This window comes from Hyaena hyaena, unplaced genomic scaffold, assembly GCF_003009895.1.
Source record: "Hyaena hyaena isolate Hyena2069 unplaced genomic scaffold, ASM300989v1 scaffold_113, whole genome shotgun sequence".
NCBI lineage: Eukaryota > Metazoa > Chordata > Mammalia > Carnivora > Hyaenidae > Hyaena > Hyaena hyaena.
In genome coordinates, this window is record NW_024080745.1 from 2,359,032 (window position 1) to 2,378,452 (window position 19,421).

A 19,421-nucleotide genomic window follows, 5' to 3' on the forward strand; every position below is an offset into this window, starting at 1 on the left:
AAAGATCTTTTAGAGGTTCCTTTGGTATGGCAGAAACTTTTAAAAATATGTAACTTACATTATAGTACTTTCCTTTCTGAAGAAATTAACAACAGTTATAAATCTTTAAAGAAAAGTTACCTGCAAGTAATGTGATGGATTCTTTTAACAAAGGAATGGAAGCAGAGCCTTCTAGGTAGGCACAGGTTTGTTGTAAATTGAAGTCTTCATTGACAAAGTCACTCCTATATTACACACTTTCATGTCTCTGTGCCGATGCTTCCTGTTTCCTTCTGCCTTCTGTTGTAGCTAACTGCCTTTTCCTACTGCTGCTTGTGTTTAATATGGACTTGCAGAGATCAGATGACATCTCACATCTGACAACGTTAGCATTTCATATTGTACTGACATTTTAAATAATGAAACTGTGTAATAGTTGACTAGATGATTAATTTTGATATAGAAAAGTGCACAGGCTCATTCTATTCATTTGCTAAACTAACAATTCAACACCTTTTTTATTAGGCCTCTTGCTAGAAACCTCTTTCCATACAAATAACACATGAATATATTCTCATTTTTAAAAAGGCAAATAATACAGGGAAAGCATCAGCCCTCCCATAATCTGCCATTTCTTCCCCCATTACCCTTTTCTCCCCAGAAGTAACCACTTTAATCAGTTTTCTGCCATATGATTTTCGGTGCAATTATATTCATATAAACATATTTAAATTATACTCATAATACACATTTCTATCATGTAAATGGGGTTCTAATTTTTGTTTGTTTAAATTTTGAGAGACAGAAAGAACATAAGCATGGGAGGGGCAGAGAGAGAATCCCAATCAGGCTCCACGCTCAGTGCAGAGCCGGAGGCGGGGCTCAATCTCTGGACCCTGGGATCATGACCCAAGCTGAAATTGACGGTTGGATGCTTAACCGATTTAGCCACCCTGGTGCCCCTGTAAAGGGGTTCGTTAATGGTTATTGTCGTCAATATTCTCTTGTGTGTATAGTTAAGCGATTCTTTTATATCTATAGGATAGATGCCTAGTAGAATTGCTAGGTCAATGGATATATTTATATTTTTATATATGCCCATTAATGGCGTCTGAAGTATCTTTTTCCTTACACCCTTACCAGTACTAAACATGATCAAACTTAACTGTTGCCAACTATCAGGCTAAAATTATATCTTTGTTTGAATTTGTACTTCTTCAATCAAGGGGAAAGTCTAGCGTGTTTTTATTTGTATTCACCCATTTGTATATTTTTTTCTTTGAACTATCTCTTTATATCCTTTGCTCATATTTTTACTTTTTAATGTTTTCTTATTGGATTATATGGTTTTATTTGAAATTAAAGAAATTAGTTTTATCATATGTTAGCCATATTTTTTCTTCAGTGTCATAAGAATTGTTTTAAAAACTCAGTGAGATAGCCTTGAGAATAATTGTAAGAATAAAGTACTGTTGTTTTTATAGTCCCAAGATTCTTTGCAACCAGTTTCAAGGTTTGTGTAATCTGAGGTAAATACATATGAATTGTAACTCATCTGAAGAGAAATGATTCGGAATAAAGGTAGATATTATCAGGAGAATTGTGCTTTGTTGAATGTTCTAACTTAATCTGTTAGATAATTTTAAACTTACAAGTCATTTTTTTTAAAAAACTTTATAAAATACTGTATTACACTGAGTTGGTGAATTTATTTACTCTAAAATTAGTTGCGATGTAGTGAAATAAATGACAGCTTTGGCTCTGTTGTCCTGTGTAGATTCAAATCCTAACTATTATTTCTGTGACCTTGGCCAAGTTACTTGTTCTTTCTATGCCTTAGTTTTCCTCTTCTCTCCAATGAGCTCTGCCTCATAAAGTTATTTATAAAGGTGAAATGAGTTAGCTCATAAGAATGCTTAGAAATGTGCCTAGGACTTAGAAATGAGCGTAAGTACTCAGTAACTGGTGCTGCTGTTTGGGGAGTAATTTGTGGGGGAGAGAATCAACCAAACTGATGTGAATTGACACCGATCATTCTCTTGTGAGAAAAAAAGTGCTTCTCAGTAGTATCAAACAGAATTCGGAGCTTCCACTGACATTTCCAAACTGGAGTTAAACACTGTTATAACCTAAGAAATGGACCAGCGGAGTGGGTCAAGGACCATTTCCAGACTCCTCCTGTGTATGGCCCCTGCAGCCTGTGGGAAACTGCAACACTAGAATACTTGCTTAATTTTGTTTGTGTGATCTTGATCATGTTTGTGCCTGCTCTGGATCTGTCACCCTTGGTGACTGGATTTCTAAATTGGTAATCTGTCACCTGTAGATTATTTTCCTTCTTTGTATTTATACCTGAACATTTCCCTTTGGTTTTTGCCTGAATTATTCCCAATTGTTACTTTGTTAACCCTAAGCTAATAAATATAGAACTCTTTTAAGGATGAGTAAATGGAAAAGTCATGGAGCCTAGAGCAATTCTATGAAGATTTGGAGTTGCCACGCCCCAAAATATATTCACAGTAGGGAGAAAAAAATCCAGATTTGTGTTTCCAGATTAAAATAACTATAGTTCTATGAAACTTAAAGCCACCAGTGAAAGGAGAGATAAGGACAACCTGAAGAGAGGAAACAATATGACCGAATTAAAAGTTGTGGCACACAGAATCAGCATTTTGGACCTTAACAGAATGAAATCTGATATATAAATATGTTTTTAACCATGTCTTTTACTTTCTGTATTTTGTTGCATTTATCATCTCAGGACCTCACTGACCCTGGAGGGACTGCCTCTCCCGGAGTTAACCAATTCCTAAGAGATAGCAAACCATTCATCTAGATAACACACCTCTCACCTGGCCATGACACATCTGCCCTAATCATCCCAGCATCAGATACTAGACCATACTAGGGACAGCCCCTATGCTTCAGAGCCTGATGAAATCAACTAGCCAGTATTAAGCCTGCTTACCTTGCCTTGCTCATTCCTTTCCAGAGAAACTACAGTAAAGGCTCTGATTCATAAGTTCCTCCCCCACCCCCCGACCATCCTTGGTGCTGCCCACCATGCCCCCCTACCTCGTGGCATGACTTGCCTCCATCTTTTGAGATCAATGAATATAACTGTCTTGTTTCAAAGGCATTCATCTCCTGATCTTTTGGCCTTACCATACCTGAGCAATAAAACTTATATTTTAAAATAATAAGGGGTACCTGGCTGGTTTAGTTGGTGAAGCATGTGACTCTTGATCTCAGGGTCATGAATTCAAGCCCCACACTGGGTGTGGTCCTTACTTTAAAAAAATAAATAAATAAATGAGAGAAGACTTCTAGATACCATTTTTCCTCAAAGAGACAGTTTTATGTTATTATTAAGGGTGTAGGCTTTGGACTCAGACTAAAGCTGGTTGATCTAACACAAGTTATTTAATTTAGCCAAGGTTTTAACTTCATATGCCCTAATTTCCTTCTAAAATGGTAGGAATAGCAATAATTCTGCTTTAGAAGTTTGTTGTTAAGAGTAAATAATTATGAAACATCCTTAATTTAATGCCTACCATATAAGCAACTCAAGAAATGTTAACCTTCTTTACTATTACTCTATTTTCCAGCTTTGGCTCTACTCTTTTCTAAAATATTGGCCTCTTGTAAGGCCCTCTTTTCATCCTCTGTATTAATCTCTAGCTGATCTCATCTATTCGTTATGCTCCCATACCTGTACCCCTACTATGTGGGTTTGGTACCATATCTATTTGCTAAAAGCTCAGGTCTGCGCATTCAAACTAGGCCACTTTCCTAGTGGGCCTAGTTTGATCTCCAGATATTTTAGGTCTAAGTTATTCACATTTGAGTATCTCACAGGCTCCCACATCAGCCTTGTTGTACTGCCACTATTTTATATTTCAGTAAATAGAACAACCTAATTGTCCAATTCAGAAATCTAGGAGTCACCTTGGCCCCCTTTTTTGCCAGCCACTTTCAAGTGTAAATGGGTACTAAATTTGGAGAGAAGGTATTCATAAACTAAAGAATGTTAATTACGTTTTGAGAGAGGAAATAGGGGTGAAGGGTAGGATAAAGGTATTTCTCATTTTGTATCTTTTGTGTTGTTTGAAATTTTTATTTGAAAAAAGCTTTTTGTGAATTTGAGCCATTGAATTTCCTTTTATAGCAAAAAAAAAAGTTAACTTTTTCTTGAATATTCCCAGAGAGAAGTTAATGGCAGAAAATTCCTGTAATTCTAGTGCCAGACATATAGTAGGTGCTCAATAAATATTTGATTAGTGATAAATGAACAAATGATGATTGGATTGCCACTTGTTTTCCCTTTTCTAGCTAAGTGATTTTTCTAGTGGAATGCTGCTAGCACTCCGTCAATGGTATCTAGAAAACAGCAGATAGTTGGTGAGAAACCAGAATCAGAATTTGACCAGTAGTTATCATAGACTACAGAGTGCTTTCTAAAAGCATGTCTGTGAACTGCTCCTTCTGCGAAAGAGGAGGAGAGAGTCTATAGGGTGTAGAAGAGTTAGTGTGAAAAGAGCATGTAGGGTTCTGCAGACTGTTTCTTAGCCTGACATATGTGCTTGGTTGTAAGCCTATATAGCATTGACAGAAATGTGCCCATAACCAAAGGAACCCACTTTGCTCTTGGTGGCTGGGTAATATTTTAATGCATAAACTCAGATGTAGTTATTTTGAATATAACTCATTTCACTCTTAGAATGTCTGTTGAGTTTTAAATTGCAAGTCACGGAAAAAGAAATAATTTTCCATTTTGCTTTTTGCTTTTTTAATCTATCATTCTCCCAAAATAAGAGGTGAGGAAAACAGCTGTTGGGCTGCTTAAATTTTGTCAATTTTTCAATCTATGATTCCTTATATTCTAAAACAAGGTTTCTCAACCTTAGCACTGTTGACAGTTTGAGCTGGATAAGTCTTTGTGGGGCTTTTCCTGTGCCTTGTAAGATGTTACATAGCATTCCTGATCTCTGCCTACTAGATGCCAGTAACATTCCTCCCCTCCTCAGTTATGACAACCAAAAATATCTTCAGAGATTGAACTTGGGGGATGGGTGCAAAATCTACTTTGAGGACTACTGCACTATAGAAACATACTGTTTGGTTTTTGTTTATGTTTTTTAACTGTCTTAATGGTATTTTTAAAACATGGCTCCAAAAATCACATAATTGAGACTTTTTATTCCACAAACTTTTAATTAGTTTGGTGAAAGTAAATACGAATTAATTGACTTTGACAGGTAATTAGTCATTTATTTGTACCTCCACTGGTAGCTTAAAATCTTATTGCTAGAGGATACCGTTGACATTTGTTAACCTTGGTAGGAGTATTGAGTGACTTGGGCATTGTTGTAGAAAGTTTGCAAATCCAAATATTTGTCCAATATTATATGAACACTTTTTATGAATACATAAAATATCACGTACATATGTTGCAGAGGGTTAGTTGGTGCTAGTATAATTAACTCACAAATTTCATTTAAAGATATAACTAAATTAACATTTGCTTTTTGTCATATTCTCTCTCAGCAGATACTAGAAGTACCTCTACTATTATATGGAAGTTTGTAAAGACTTGTGTGTTCTATTCTAAAATTTAATAAGCTTATCTTTTTCCCTAAGTAAAATAAGTGGAATTTTCTCAGTTTTTTTATTTTTCTGCCATGTTATCTTCTTAAACCTTTTATACCAGACTCTAGGAAAACCTGGCATCTGATTTTTTTTGAACTTATAATGGACTTTTAAAATTATACATAAAAGGAGAGAATAATATAGTGAAAACTCTGTATACCTATCACCCAGCTTCGGCTCGGACAGCTGTTAACATTTTGCCAAACTGTCTCATCTGTTTCTCTCCCACCCTTACCTTTCTTCTCGGAGGATTTCAAAGCAAATCCCAGACATTACCTAATTTCACCTGTAAATTCTTTAGTATGCACCTCTAACAGACAAGTGTGCTCTCTTCTTTTTTTAAATGCTGACTCCAATAAAATTATTTAATAGAATTAGTAATTCCTTAATAATTATCACCAGCTAGACCCCAAGACCAGACCTTTACAACTCACCTGCTTGTACCCACTGACCTTTGTCCCATAGTTTTCCTTATGTTCTTCTTTGCAGCTTATCTCTGAAGTCAGGCAAAAGACCAAGTGGCATAGCATCCTGTGATAGAAACTGAAACTCCTCCATAAGCAATAAGGACTGCCTGGACAAACAATTCTAGCCAGCCCAGACCACCTAGACCAGTTTGAATTGAACCCCCAACTCATGCCTATGCAGATGGACCATGGATGGAGTGACCCATAGAGTGACTGACAGTTACCTTTACCTCATTGTAATAATCTCTGCCCAAAGAGGAGCACCAGCCTCATTTACATAACCTAGAATACGTGTAAAGGCATGTGTCCTTAAGATGCTTGCACCACTTGTGCTTGCCTCTAAGTGATGACAAGTGTCCCCTATCTAAATATTCATTGTAATCCCTAATAAAAGAAACCCATCCACCCTTTCTCTGGGAGTCAAGCTTTGGAAGATATTCCCCATGCTTTCCTTATTTGCTGCAAATAAAGTTTCCTTTGTGTGACAACGCACCTGTTGTAGTTTCTGTCTGTGACTCATCAAGGAGCAAACTCAATGTTTAGTTCGATTATAGTATCACCTAAGACCTAGTCTGTATTTGGATTTCCTCGAGTATCTAAAAAATGTCTTCTTATAATTTTTCAAACCGAGATGTAAACAAAACCCATATATCACATTTGGGTGATATTTGGGTGCCCTAAAGGTCTTTAGCAGTTTTCTCTACTTCCTTTATTATATCGCTTATTTGTTGAAGAAACAGTAATCTGATACGTAGGATTTCTGTTTCTGGCATTGGCTGATTGCAAAGGATAAGATGGCATTTGATTTAGCATAAAATTAAACTATTTTAGCATACCACTTTTTTATCTTGTTTCTCATAGAACATCATGAGTTTTTTTTTTTTTTTTTTTAATGTTTGTTTATTTTTGAGAGAGATGGAGTGCAAGCAAGGGAGGGGCAGAGAGAGGGAGACATAGAATTTGAAGCAGGCTCCAAGCTTGAGCTGTCAGCACAGAGCCCGAGACGGGGCTTCAAACCCAAGAACCTCGAGATTATGACCTGAGCTTAACACTTCACCAACTGAGCCAGACACACCCCAGCACTCTGATGAGTTTTGTTTTACCACTTGGACAAGTTTAAGAAAGTAGCATTTTTATTTTGTACTTAAGGAAGCCGAGACCAAGAGAGGATTTTCCTGAAACATAGCAGCCTATCTGAAAAGTATCAAAACATTCAGTATGTTTTTTGGTAGTTGATAGAAATGGTCTGTCTTATCAGAAGTATCATAGAATGAAACTTTTTAGCAAGGACCTCACCTGTTTTGTTTTCTTCCGTATGCCTAGATCCTGCTTGGCACATAGAAGACGTTCCATTAGTATTTATTAATGAATGAGTTGCCTAATTCTGTCATTGTTGCCAGGTTGCCGATTCCTACTCTGGCCTAGAACCTGGAAGGTTACAACTTATTCTCTCTGTAAGGGTTTAAAGCAGTTAAGAAGAGAGAACCTAATAATGGAAGTATTTTACCCATCACCTCAATTTCTGCACTAGTTTATCTTCCTTTTTAAATGCAAGCCAGCAATAAGGGTACTGGCACTTATACAGAATGCACCACAAATCATGCAGAAAGCAAACAATGCGTTAAATGAGTGGTTCAGGCTTGTATGTATCCATCAGTGTGGGATCCGATATCTTTAATGTTTGGGTGGGCATGAAGCGCAGGTAGTCACAGACTTAAATGAGTCATTTTCTTGAAGTGCTTGTTCAGCAAAAATGTTGGGGTTTCCTGTCTATTTTTGTTTTTCTTACAAAAATATATTTCAGCCATCAGAACAATCTTAGCATAACCAAAGACTCTTGGCTGTCTTTCAATTAGCAAAATTCTTTCTGGTGCTATGATGTGTGTTTTCTGTCAGCTAAAATTTACAGGAATAGTGAACCACAAGGATTTCCTGAGGAGAAGCTCCCACATGCTGTGTCTGAGGTTTCTCATATTTCTTTTGGCAACAATATCATTCTACAATACTACAAAATTATAGTTTGAGTCCAGTGCTAATAATTTCTCTACAAGAAAACAACTTAACTGAAACATTTATGGTTCTGTTTTGCTTGAACCAAGGAAAAAGTTATAACCAAACATTACCTATCATCACCTACTCTGCCTTGCCATCTACAAAAAAAAGTCTCTGAGGCTGCCATCAACCTATAATAATATTTACTATATGAAACATAGCAATTTCTGTGTCTTCGTTTAACCCAAACCTATAAATACAGTGATTAGGGCTGTTGCAACATGGAGCCTGATCTTGCTGTAAAAGAAGAAATACATTATTTTATATATTAGGCCATCATGTTTTAATAACTAATATATATGCCTTTTTCTGTTTTTTTTCAAGTTTTTAAATTTATTTTGAGAGAGAGCATGAGCAAGCAGGGGAGGGGCAGAGAGAGAGAGAGAGATTCCCAAGAAACCTCTGCACCAGCATGAGATGTAGATGTAGATGTAGAACTTGAACTCACAAACCATGAAATCATGACCTGAGCCAAAACCAAGAATCTGACCGACTGAGCTATGCAGCCAACTCCATTTGCCTTTTTCATTCTCACTTGTGCAGAGAGTAGAAAGAGCTCATCAACACGGTTTCATATTCCACATCAAAATTAACCTTTTCTAAACTATCACTTGTTAAGTTTTGTTAGGACTCTTCTTTGGTAATACAATTGTCAGAAAAGACTTAAAAATATTTACTCCCTTTCTAACTACATATCTGTTTAAGGCTTGATTTTCTTCATATACTTCATCCAGAACAATAATTGCAACACATTGAATGCAGAAGCATGTATGAATCCAGCTCTCAGGGTGCCTGGGTGGCTCAGTCAGTTAAACATCCAGCTCTTGTTTTTGGCTCAGGTCATTATCTCATGGTACGTGGGATTGAGCCCTGCATCTATTAGTGCAGAGCCTATTTGGGATTTTCTTTCACCCTTTCTATCTGCCCCTCCCCAGCACATGCTCGTACGCTCTCTCTCAAAATAAATACACACACACACACACACACACACAAACACACACACACACACACACACACACACACAAGAATCCAACTCTCTCCTGTTAAGCCAGGTAGTAAGGAGATTTGCGAAAATGTAAAACGATCCACTTTGCTTAAACCTTTCCTTTTGTTTTTTTTTCTTTTTTTTTCTTTTTTTTTTAATGTTTTATTTATTTCTAGGAGAGAGAGAGACAGCGTGAGCAGGGGAGGGTCAGAGAGAGAGGGATTCACAGACTGAAACAGGCTCCAGGCTCTGAGCTGGCAGTCAGCACAGAGCCCGACACGGGGCTCGAACCCACGAACCGCGAGATCATGACCTAAGCAAAAGTCGGACGCTTAACCGACTAAGCCACCCAGGCGCCCCTAAACCTTTCCTTTTCATTTTGGAGAAATATTGTTTCCGTTAAAGATTACATTCTTTACATTAATATTGTAATGGGTTTATTGTTATTTTAAGTAAATCAATAAATATTTTAATTTTTTTAGTTTTGATTTCTAACATGATGTTAGACGTCCACAAAAACTCTGGGGCTTTCAGTAATTTTTAAGATCCTAAAGAGGTTTTGAGACCAAAGAAATCTCTGAATCACTAGTCATGATCTGGTTTTCTAAAATCTGTCAAATAGTATACAGGTTATTTGGTAGTTTCAGAGAAAAAGTGATGGTAATTTTAGCCCCCAAACACTTTTTTTAATTAATAAAATTATAATTTTACCAAAAATCACTTTGCACTCTTAAAAATTGTGCTATGAGGTCTATCTTGGTCTGTTCATCTTGGCTTGTGTGCAGTTTGTTAACCAGGGGATCTTTGTTTTTCATTTCTCTGTTACCACTGATTACATTTTAAATTTCATTTTGGCTCAAAAGCGATTGAAGCATAGAAATAGAAATAAAACAGTAAAATGAAGGCTCCAACTCAGATTACTATAGTAAACATTATGAATAAGAGCTTTAGAGTCCATATAGTCTGAGTTTATATGCTTAGAAAGTGGTATGATTTGCAATAGCAGTCTAAAAAAAGGAAAGTGTAAATATGAAATAGTGACTGGAAATTAGATTCTGGCAGACCTGCAGTAACTTCATCCCTGGTCTCCAAAGAATGTCTACTCTGAAATGTTGTCAGATAGTTACATAAAGCCATGAAACAAGGCACAATGATAGTCTTAGCAAGCCAGAATTTTCCAGAACTGTAAAACAGTGCTTTCTAGCATGAAAGTGATGAATTCTGTCATAGTTGCATAGTTCAAATAAATGGATGTCACACCTTTGATAAGAACTTTGTGAAACCAACCAAAAAGTTAATGAAAAGCTTTACATTGTTAGAAAAGGCAGAATAAGGTCCTGACAGAATTACTGAATCAAATGACACCTCTGGACATTATTGGTGTTATTCAAGGTACGTGATTAATGCTGCTGTCTTTGCAAAATGTGAAATAGCAAGCGTTCCAGATTATGGTGTTTCCGACTAAGGAGTATGCTTTAGTTGATGAGCAGAACACATATGGAGAGCAAAGTATTCATTGTTTCTCTTCTATTTAATCACTTTTTAAAATTTCCATTTTGTTATTTTGTGAACTGTGATATGAACTGGAAAAGGAAGGGACTTTGGGGTCAGTGCTGACACAGCATCAGCTAAATGTGTAGTAAGAAAGGTATTAGAATTTGAATGAAAAAAAATATAGCCCCCAAGCCTCTTGCCAGAGAACTGTTAGCAATCAGAGTATGCCTGAGATCCTGACTGAGCCCTTCATTAAAACAGGGGTCAGCAAACTAATGCTTTTGGGCCAGATTTGTCCTCTGCTCCCTGCCTGATTTTCTGTGGCTGGTGAGCAAAGAGTGGACTTCATGTTTTTAAACGGTCTGGGGAAATATCAAAAGAATGATGTTGTGACATATGAAAATTATAAGTTCAGTATTTCCATAAATAAAGTTTTATTAGCACCTAACCACCCTCATTGGTTTATGTAGTGCTGCATCTGCTTTTGCACCACAGCAGCATAACTGATTAGTTATACTAATAGATATATTAGTATAGATAGATAGATACTGTATGGCCTGCAAAGTGTGAAATATTTACTGTCTGGCCTTTTACAGAAAAACTTTGATCACCCTGGAATTAGAGTAACTCTGCTTTGATCCATCTTATTTATTGTTCTTGCCCCATGGGAGTTCACTTGAAGAAAGAGTCCTGCCTTAAAAACAAGTTGTGTCGTTTTGGTTTTTTTTTTTTTTTTTAAAGTATGTAAACTTCTCAAAAGGTCAGCCCAACCTAACAAGCATTCTTGTTCTTTTGCCACTCTGGGGACAGAGCAGGGTGGGGTTAACAATTCATTTTGAAAATATTTGAGTAATTCAATGCAATATTTGAAGATCAAGGCAATATTTGAAGATACATTATGGGTGATATGAAGATTAACCATGCGTGCCACCAAAGATTTTAAGTCTGGTAGAGAGATGAGAAACATATCCCTCCTTTTATTATAATTTTTTGTATATTTTTCTCAAAAGAGTATTAAATGTAGTTTTAAAGGAGGGGGGCATTTTACTTACCTTCTATTCTCTCAAATTGATACCCAGCAAATTGCTACCAGTACAAGCAAATTCCCACTCTTCTTCATTTTCCCAAGCTCAAGGATATATTCCCTAAAAATGTTGGTCTAATTTAACTGCCTCTCCTCTTGTTTCCATAACACCCAGTACAATTCTGCAATTATTTAATTTGCTTGATGTTTCTGTAGTAAATTATAAGGAAGTTTCCCTGGTATCTTCCTCTTTAAACATAGGAGGGACTGTTTGTTATTTGAGATAGTATGGTATAATATTGCGGTGTTGGCTTTGGAGTCAGACCTATCCTGCTTAGTGTATCTAACTGAGTGAATCTGTTTCCTCATTTATGAAATGGGAATTAACAATAACAATGATCATAGTACTTTTTTAGAGTTTGTTCTGAATCTTAAGTGAAATGATGCAAGTAGAATGTTTAGTTAAGCTTTTGCCACATGGTACTATGTTAGCTGTGTTGCTGTTTACTATTGTTTTCGTGGTGATTGTTATTGTATCTCTACTACCTAACATAAGGTCGTTTTTAAAATATTAAATATTTTATGGGGCGCCTGGGTGGCTTAGTCGGTTAAGCGTCCGACTTTCGCTTAGGTCATGATCTCACGGTTCATGGGTTCGAGCCCCGCATCGGGCTCTGTGCTGACTGCCAGCTCAGAGCCTGGAGCCTGTTTCAGTCTGTGACTCCCTCTCTCTCTGACCCTCCACTGCTCACGCTCTCTCTCTCTCTAGAAATAAATTTAAAAAACCTTAAAAAAAAAATTTAAAATATTAAATATTTTTGTTGAATGGAATCAAGGTTTATTTTTAAACATGTCACGAACTTTGTGCTTTAGAGAAGACAAAGTTAAAATTAAAGCTTGCTGTTTATCAGAAAAGAATCGTCCCATATATTTTCATCCAACAGTGATGCCGATGTATCTGATGGGATTGGAGTAATTTTTTCATTTTTTTGATTTGTCTGCTCCAAAACCTGTACTCTTTCCACCTAGCTTATATAAAGTTGAAGTGTAACTTGAGTGAATACTATGGACCAGGTACTGTTCTAAGTGCCTTGTATATATTTAGTCCTTAAAAGGACCCTTTGAACGAGGTGTAATTATTATTCGTATTTTAAAATGAGATAGCTGAAGTACACAATTATTAACTCTCATAGGATATTCAGCCAGTAAGAGTCACAGTTGGGATTTGAACCTAGTCTGGCTCCAGAGTTTGTGTTCTCAACCACCATGTTCTAATGCTTTTATTAGCCATAGAGTCTCTTGTTTGCCTTATGGTTGTATGGTGGTATGTATGGCTTATTTTAGGTAACTTTCTTGGAATTTTAAGATTGTTTACAGTGGCGGACGTATGGTAAGTCATACATATTTTTACTTGAATGAATTAATAAATATGATAGTATGATAAAATTATAATTAATGTGTATAATCATTGCTTAATTCTTGGCTTCAGGTAATAACTGCTTTTCACTGTAAGCCCTCTTAGGAGCTATCTATAGTCAGGCTTGGCTATTTTGAAGCAATCTACTCTAATACTACAAATATTTGGGCAAAGAAATTGCTTTACAAATCTATTTATATTCCTAAATTCATTTTTTCTTGCTGGTACCCACTCAGAAAAATCTGTGTTTAGAGTTTTTCCTTTTTTGGGTCCCTCTGTTGAATTGTTTGTTGATATTTTTTAAAATGTTAAATGGCATTGTGACAGATAATTCACTTTTTAACAGATGAAGCCTTGAAGAATTGGGGCATACTGGTCATGATAGTAAAGTTTGATGTTGAATTTGACTTCTAAACTTTTGAAATAGCAGTGATCTTGAAATGTGCTTTATTTCCTATGTCTCTTTTAGAATTCTCCACTTTACCAGTACTTACAGGATCTGGGACATACAGACTTTGAAATATGCTCTTCTCTGTCACCAAACCCAGAAAAAAGCACAGTGACAGAGGGACAACAAAAGCCTCCTACAAGAGCCCTGCCAAAAGTAAGAAATGATCCTCATTCTCTCTCATTAATCTCTTGTTCTTCACCTCACTGATTATTCAAATTGCCTTTACCTTTATTCAAATTGCCTTTACCTTTACCCTTGCAAAAAAAAAAAAAAAAAAAAAAACATTAAGTACCTCCATGTCCTCCTCAACACTGGTTTAAGATGTTATGTTTTATTTCTCATCAGTAGTACAAAACTGTTTAGATAAACATAAATCCTTGCTGTTTTCAACTATCTCAGTAACTTATTTTAATTATTTATTTAAAACTATTTTTTATCATTTATTCATTTTCGAGAGAGAGATGGAGTCCGAGTGGGGGAGGGGCAGAGAGAGAGGGAGACACAGAATCCGAAGCAGGCTCCATTCTCTGAGCTGTCAGCACAGAGGCCGACGCAGGGCTCAAACTCACAAGTGGTGAGATTATGACCTGAGCCGAAGTCAGAGGCCCAACTGACTGAGACACTCAGGTGCCCTTCTCGGTAACTTCTATAATTGGAAATTAATATAGTTGAAGATTAAAAATATATTATTTATTCAAATATTGAAGTTGTTGGAGGGAACTAGAAAAATACACTAAAACCTTAATGAGAACTCAACCAGTAGGACTCATATTAACTGAAATTTTTTTCTTTACATATTTTTTAAAAGACAGCTCAAGTTATAAGAAAGCAAATTGATAACATATTTCAGTTTCAAGGGTATATGATGGAGTGGGTGTATTTACCTCAATTTCTGATGCCCTTTGTATCTGTGCAGTATCTTTTTTTTTTTTTAATTTTTCTAATGTTTAGTTTTGAGAGAAAGACAGACAGAATGCAAGCATGGGAGGGCAGAGAGAGAGGAAGACAGAATCTGAAGCAGGCTCCAGGCTCTCAGCTGTCTGCACAGAGCCTGACACAGGGCTCGAACTCACGAACTGTGAGATCATAACCTGAGCCGAAGTCGGATGCCTATCCATCTGAGCCACCCAAGCTCCCCCCGCTTTTTTTTTTTTTTTTTTTTACTGTTTGTTTATTTATTTATTTTGAGAAAGAGAGTGTGAGCAGGGAAGGGGCAGAAAAAGAGGGAGAGAGAGAATCCCAAGCAGGTTCTGCACTGTATGCACAGAGCACTACATGGGGCTCAGTCTCATAAATCATGAGATCATGACCTGAGCCAAAATCAAGAGTCAGATGCTTAACCAACTGAGCCACCCAGGCACCCCTGTGCAGTATCTTTTTATACAATAAATATCTCAGTTGACTACAACATTGTAAGGCTGAGATACTAAAAGAATCTCTATTACCGTTAATTATGTTTTTAATGCATTTATAGATCATTTATGTTCTATTAGCCATATTTAATAAAATAAGGAAATATTCCAGTACATTTCAGTTTTAACAAAAGGAATTCTAATTTAATAGGGAAAAAAAACCAGATTACCTCATTTCTTAAGCATTCTAGTTTAATCATTTTATTACAAGACATCATTATTTTAGGGAGGAGTCTTTTAAAGTTTTCAATTAGTTATTTACTCTGTGGTGATAGAGAGGGAAGTATCTTTTCTCCTGTTCATAGAAAAATCCCGGGGCGCCCGGGTGGCTTAGTCAGTTAAGTGTCCGACTTTTGCTCAGGTCATGATCTTGCAGTTCGTGGGTTTGAGCCCCGCGTCAGGCTCTGTGCTAACTGCCAGCTCAGAGCCTGGAGCCTGTTTCAGTCTGTGACTCCCTCTCTCTCTGGCCCTCCCCTGCTCACTCTGTCTGTCTCTCTCTCTCCTAGAAATAAATAAAAAACATTTAAAAAAATTTTTTAAAAAAAAAAAAAAAAGAAAAATCCCTACAATGTGAGGTAACCAAGCTGGGCCCACTTGCAAGAGCAGAATAAATACCAGAGAAATGTTTTTTTGACTGCCACTTACAGACTGGCAGTTAGGGAGTTAGAGTTCACATGGATCAGAACCAGTTTGCTGATTCTCTGGGCTTAAACCGTTTCTTCTCCCTGACCCTTTCAAATGTGGATGTTCCTGGGAAGAGTTTTGAAAGCAAAACCTAAGGATATAGCTAATAGGTTATTTATAGATTAAAACTTGGATTTGAGATTACTTGGTAACAAAAGACAAAAAATCGGCCAAGGGATAGTCTTAGCCAGGATATGGGCATTGGCATTTTTTTTGTTATTATTCAAAAACTTGGGTTTTATAAGTTTTTTTTTTTTTTTTAATTTTTTTAATGTTTTTATTTATTTCTAGGAGAGAGAGACAGCGTGAGCAGGGGAGGGTCAGAGAGAGAGAGGGAGTTACAGACTGAAACAGGCTCCAGGCTCCGAGCTGGCAGTCAGCACAGAGCCCGACGCGGGGCTCGAACCCATGACAGCGAGATCATGACCTAAGCGAAAGTCGGACGCTTAACCAACTAAGCCACCCAGGCGCCCCGGGTTTTATAAGTTTTAATCCTTTTCATTTATGATAGATATTTTTATGTATAGAAATGTTATTATTAGGGGCACCTGGGTGGCTTAGTCGGTTAAGCATCCAACTTTCGCTTAGGTCATGATCTCACGGTTCGTGGGTTCGAGCCCTGCGCCGGGCTCTGTGCTGACTGCCAGCTCAGAGCCTGGAGCCTGTTTCAGAGTCTGTGACTCCCTCTCTCTCTGACCCTCCCCTGCTCACGCTGTCTCTCTCTCTCTCTCTCACCTAGAAATAAATAAAACATTAGAAAAAAAGAAATGTTATTATTAATTTATAAATAAATAAAATGAGAGTTGAAAGTTTCATCCCTCAGAAATTGAGGACCAGTAAAAAGCATAGCGAGAGAATGTTTTTCAAAATTACCATATGTTGGGGCACCTGGGTGGCTCATTCAGCTAAGTGTACGGCTTTGGCTCATGTCATGATCTCACAGTTCGTGGGATCAAGCCCTGCATCCTGGGCTGACAGCTCAGAGCCTGGAGCCTGCTTTGGATTCTGTGTCTTCCTCTCTTTCTGTTCCTCCCCTGCTCGTGCTCTCTCTCTCTCTCTTTCTCTCTCTCTCTCTCTCTCTCAAAAATAAACATTTAAAAAAATTGCCACATGTCTAGAAAGTTCCTTTAGTCTTCAATTATACATTTCAACTGTATGAGCTGTATTTTTCTAAAATAGAGTTTTTCTAAATCTGGGGTCGCTATATTTTAGAAAGATTTGTTGTATTACTTAGTTCCTTCTCAAGGGGTATATTTTTAGATTTCCCCCAAAGTTCTGTTCAAGCAGTGAAGTACCAATTATTTTCTTTGGAAAGCAAATTTTTTGTTATTATCTGAGATGGTGATGAAACTATAGTTAGGAATAATCACCCTTTTTTCACTTTTTTTTAATGTTATTAAGTAGTTACTGAATAGACTATATTGGTATTCTCACCGTGAATATCCATTCTCTATATTTTTCTAGTTTCTTTTCCTGTGATTATTCTTAAACATTCCTTACATAAAATTTGAGCACCTTCTCTGCTTGATCTGTTTCTCTGAGTGATCTCATGTACTTTCTTGCCCTCATCGGCTACTTATGTGCATTCTGTCTTTTCTCAGTTCTGGATGCTTGTTAAACATTTTCACCTGCCCTGTGCCCCAGGAAACTCAGATTCATTATGTGTAAAACAGAACTGTTTTCAACTCAGCACCCCCAAAACAAACAAAATATTCTTTCCATATTTCCAAATTACCACTCTCTCAGTTATCTTAAGTTTGCTATCACTCCCACATTAATTTGGTCACTAAATGATATATCACGTCAACTTCTTATGTCTCTGAAATCCAACCCTTATTTATTACCACTTTTTGCTACCCTGCTTTAGGCCTTTATCATTGTTTAGCTGGACTATTAAATATCCTTCAAATGATACTTTTTGGCTGCAATCATTTCCTGCTAGTACCGTCTGTGCACTGTAGTCAGTGTTTTTTCTAAAATGCTGATATTTATTTTTTCATATCCTTGCGTAAAAAAAATCTTCAGTGGCTCCCCCCTCACAGCCTTCAGGATAAAGTCTGAACTATTATGGCATATAAGACCAAAGTTTTTTTTTTTTTTTTTTTTTTTACAAATAGTTTATTGTCAAATTAGTTTCCACATAACACCCAGTGCTCATCCCCACAAGTGTCCTCCTCCATGCCCATCCCCCTCCCCCCCACATCCATCAGTCCTCAGTTTTTGTCAGCATTCAAGTGTCTCTCATGGTTTGCCTCTCTCCCTTTCCCCCACCATTTCCCCCCTTCTTCTCCCCCTTGTTCCTCAGTTAAGTTCCTCCTAATCCTCCTATACGTGCAAACAATGTCCTTCTCTGCCTGACTTCTTTCACTCAGCATAACACCCTCAAGGTCCATCCATGTTGCTACACATGGCCAGATTTCATTGTTTCTCATTGCCAGGTAGTATTCCATGGTATAGATAAACCACATCTTCTTGATCCATTCGTCCATTGATGGACACTTAGGCTCTTTCCATGTTTTAGCTATTGTGAAGAGTGCTGCTATGAACATTGCGGTACATATGCTCCTATGCATCAGCATTTCTGTATCCCTTGGGTAAATTCCTAGCAGTGCTATTGCTGGGTCATAGGGGAGTTCTATTGTTAGTTTCCTGAGGAACCTCCACACTGTTTTCCGGAGGGGCTGCACCCGTTTACATTCCCACCAACAGTGCAGGAGGGTGCCCGTTTCTCCACATCCTCGCCAGCATCTAGAGTTCTCTGATTTGCTCATTTTAGCCACTCTGACTGGCATGAGGTGGTATCTCAGTGTGGTTTTGATTTGTATTTCCCTGATGAGGAGGGATGCTGAGCATCGTTTCATGTGTCTGTTGGCCATCTGGATGTCCTCTTTGGAGAAGTAAGACCAAAGTTCTTTAAAATCCCTCTCAGTGTTCATTACTATTCCCTTCTTCCCTTGGGTCATAGCCCAGACCATTCCACTGTGACCATGGTGTGTGGTTACATGGCTGTCCCCTTTACGTACTCTGTTCCCTTGCCCAGAGTGTTCTTCCCTCCTTTGTTAAATTCTTGCTCATCTGTTGGGGCATAACTTCAGCGTTAATGCCTCTTGCCATCTTTTCTCAACGCCTTCCCAGACTTTACATTGATTTGTAATTATTCACTGTCTCTTCTAAGATTTTGAAAACAGCAGTTATATGTATTTATCTTTGTTCCTATGACCCTTTTTTAGTACCCAGGATATAGTAATCACTCAGTGAATGTAAACTGCATTTACTACATACAAAGGAAATGGGCTATTAACGTTAAGAGAAATTGAATTTTTGGTTGGTTCAATGATGTAACTTATTTCAATGAGACACTTTTTCTAAAATTGATTAAAATATCTGTGTTAGCATTGTGGAGTGAAATGTTCTTAGTATTTGAGAACTTGGAACACCCTATGGTTTTCATTAAAATATATTTAATTTTAATGTGTATAGTGTGCCCAAGACAAATGAGCTGCATCAAGATAACTTCTGAGTGCTCTTTTAAAAATCTGCTTCTTGGGGCACCTGGCTGGCTCAGGTTAAGCATCTGACTTTGGCTTAGGTCACAATTTCGCAGTTCGTGGGTTTAGGCCCCACGTCGGGCTCTGTGCTGACAACTCAGAGCCTGGAGCCTGTTTCAGATTCCATGTCTCCCTCACTCTCTCTGCCCCTGCCCCCACCCCCACCCCAGCTCACACTCTGCCTCTCTCTCTCTCAAAATTAAATAAACATTAAAAAAAAATTTTTTTTAATCTGCTTTTCAGGTCTCATTCCAAACCT

General features: G+C 37.3%; 1 protein-coding gene across 7 annotated transcripts in view; it reads left to right on the top strand.

Annotated features, from left to right (window-relative positions):
- Nucleotides 1-19,421, top strand: part of VEZT (vezatin, adherens junctions transmembrane protein) — a 64,184-nt gene that overhangs the window by 10,582 nt on the left and 34,181 nt on the right. For 4 of the 7 annotated variants that reach the window (XM_039236596.1, XM_039236597.1, XM_039236599.1 and 1 more), the window contains exon 2: nt 13,537-13,671. In XM_039236596.1, the coding sequence (XP_039092527.1) occupies nt 13,537-13,671 (135 nt within the window). Of the gene's footprint in view, nt 1-13,536; nt 13,672-19,421 lie in introns of those variants that run through there. The other 3 variants (XM_039236601.1, XM_039236602.1, XM_039236598.1) reach the window with 2 other exon arrangements.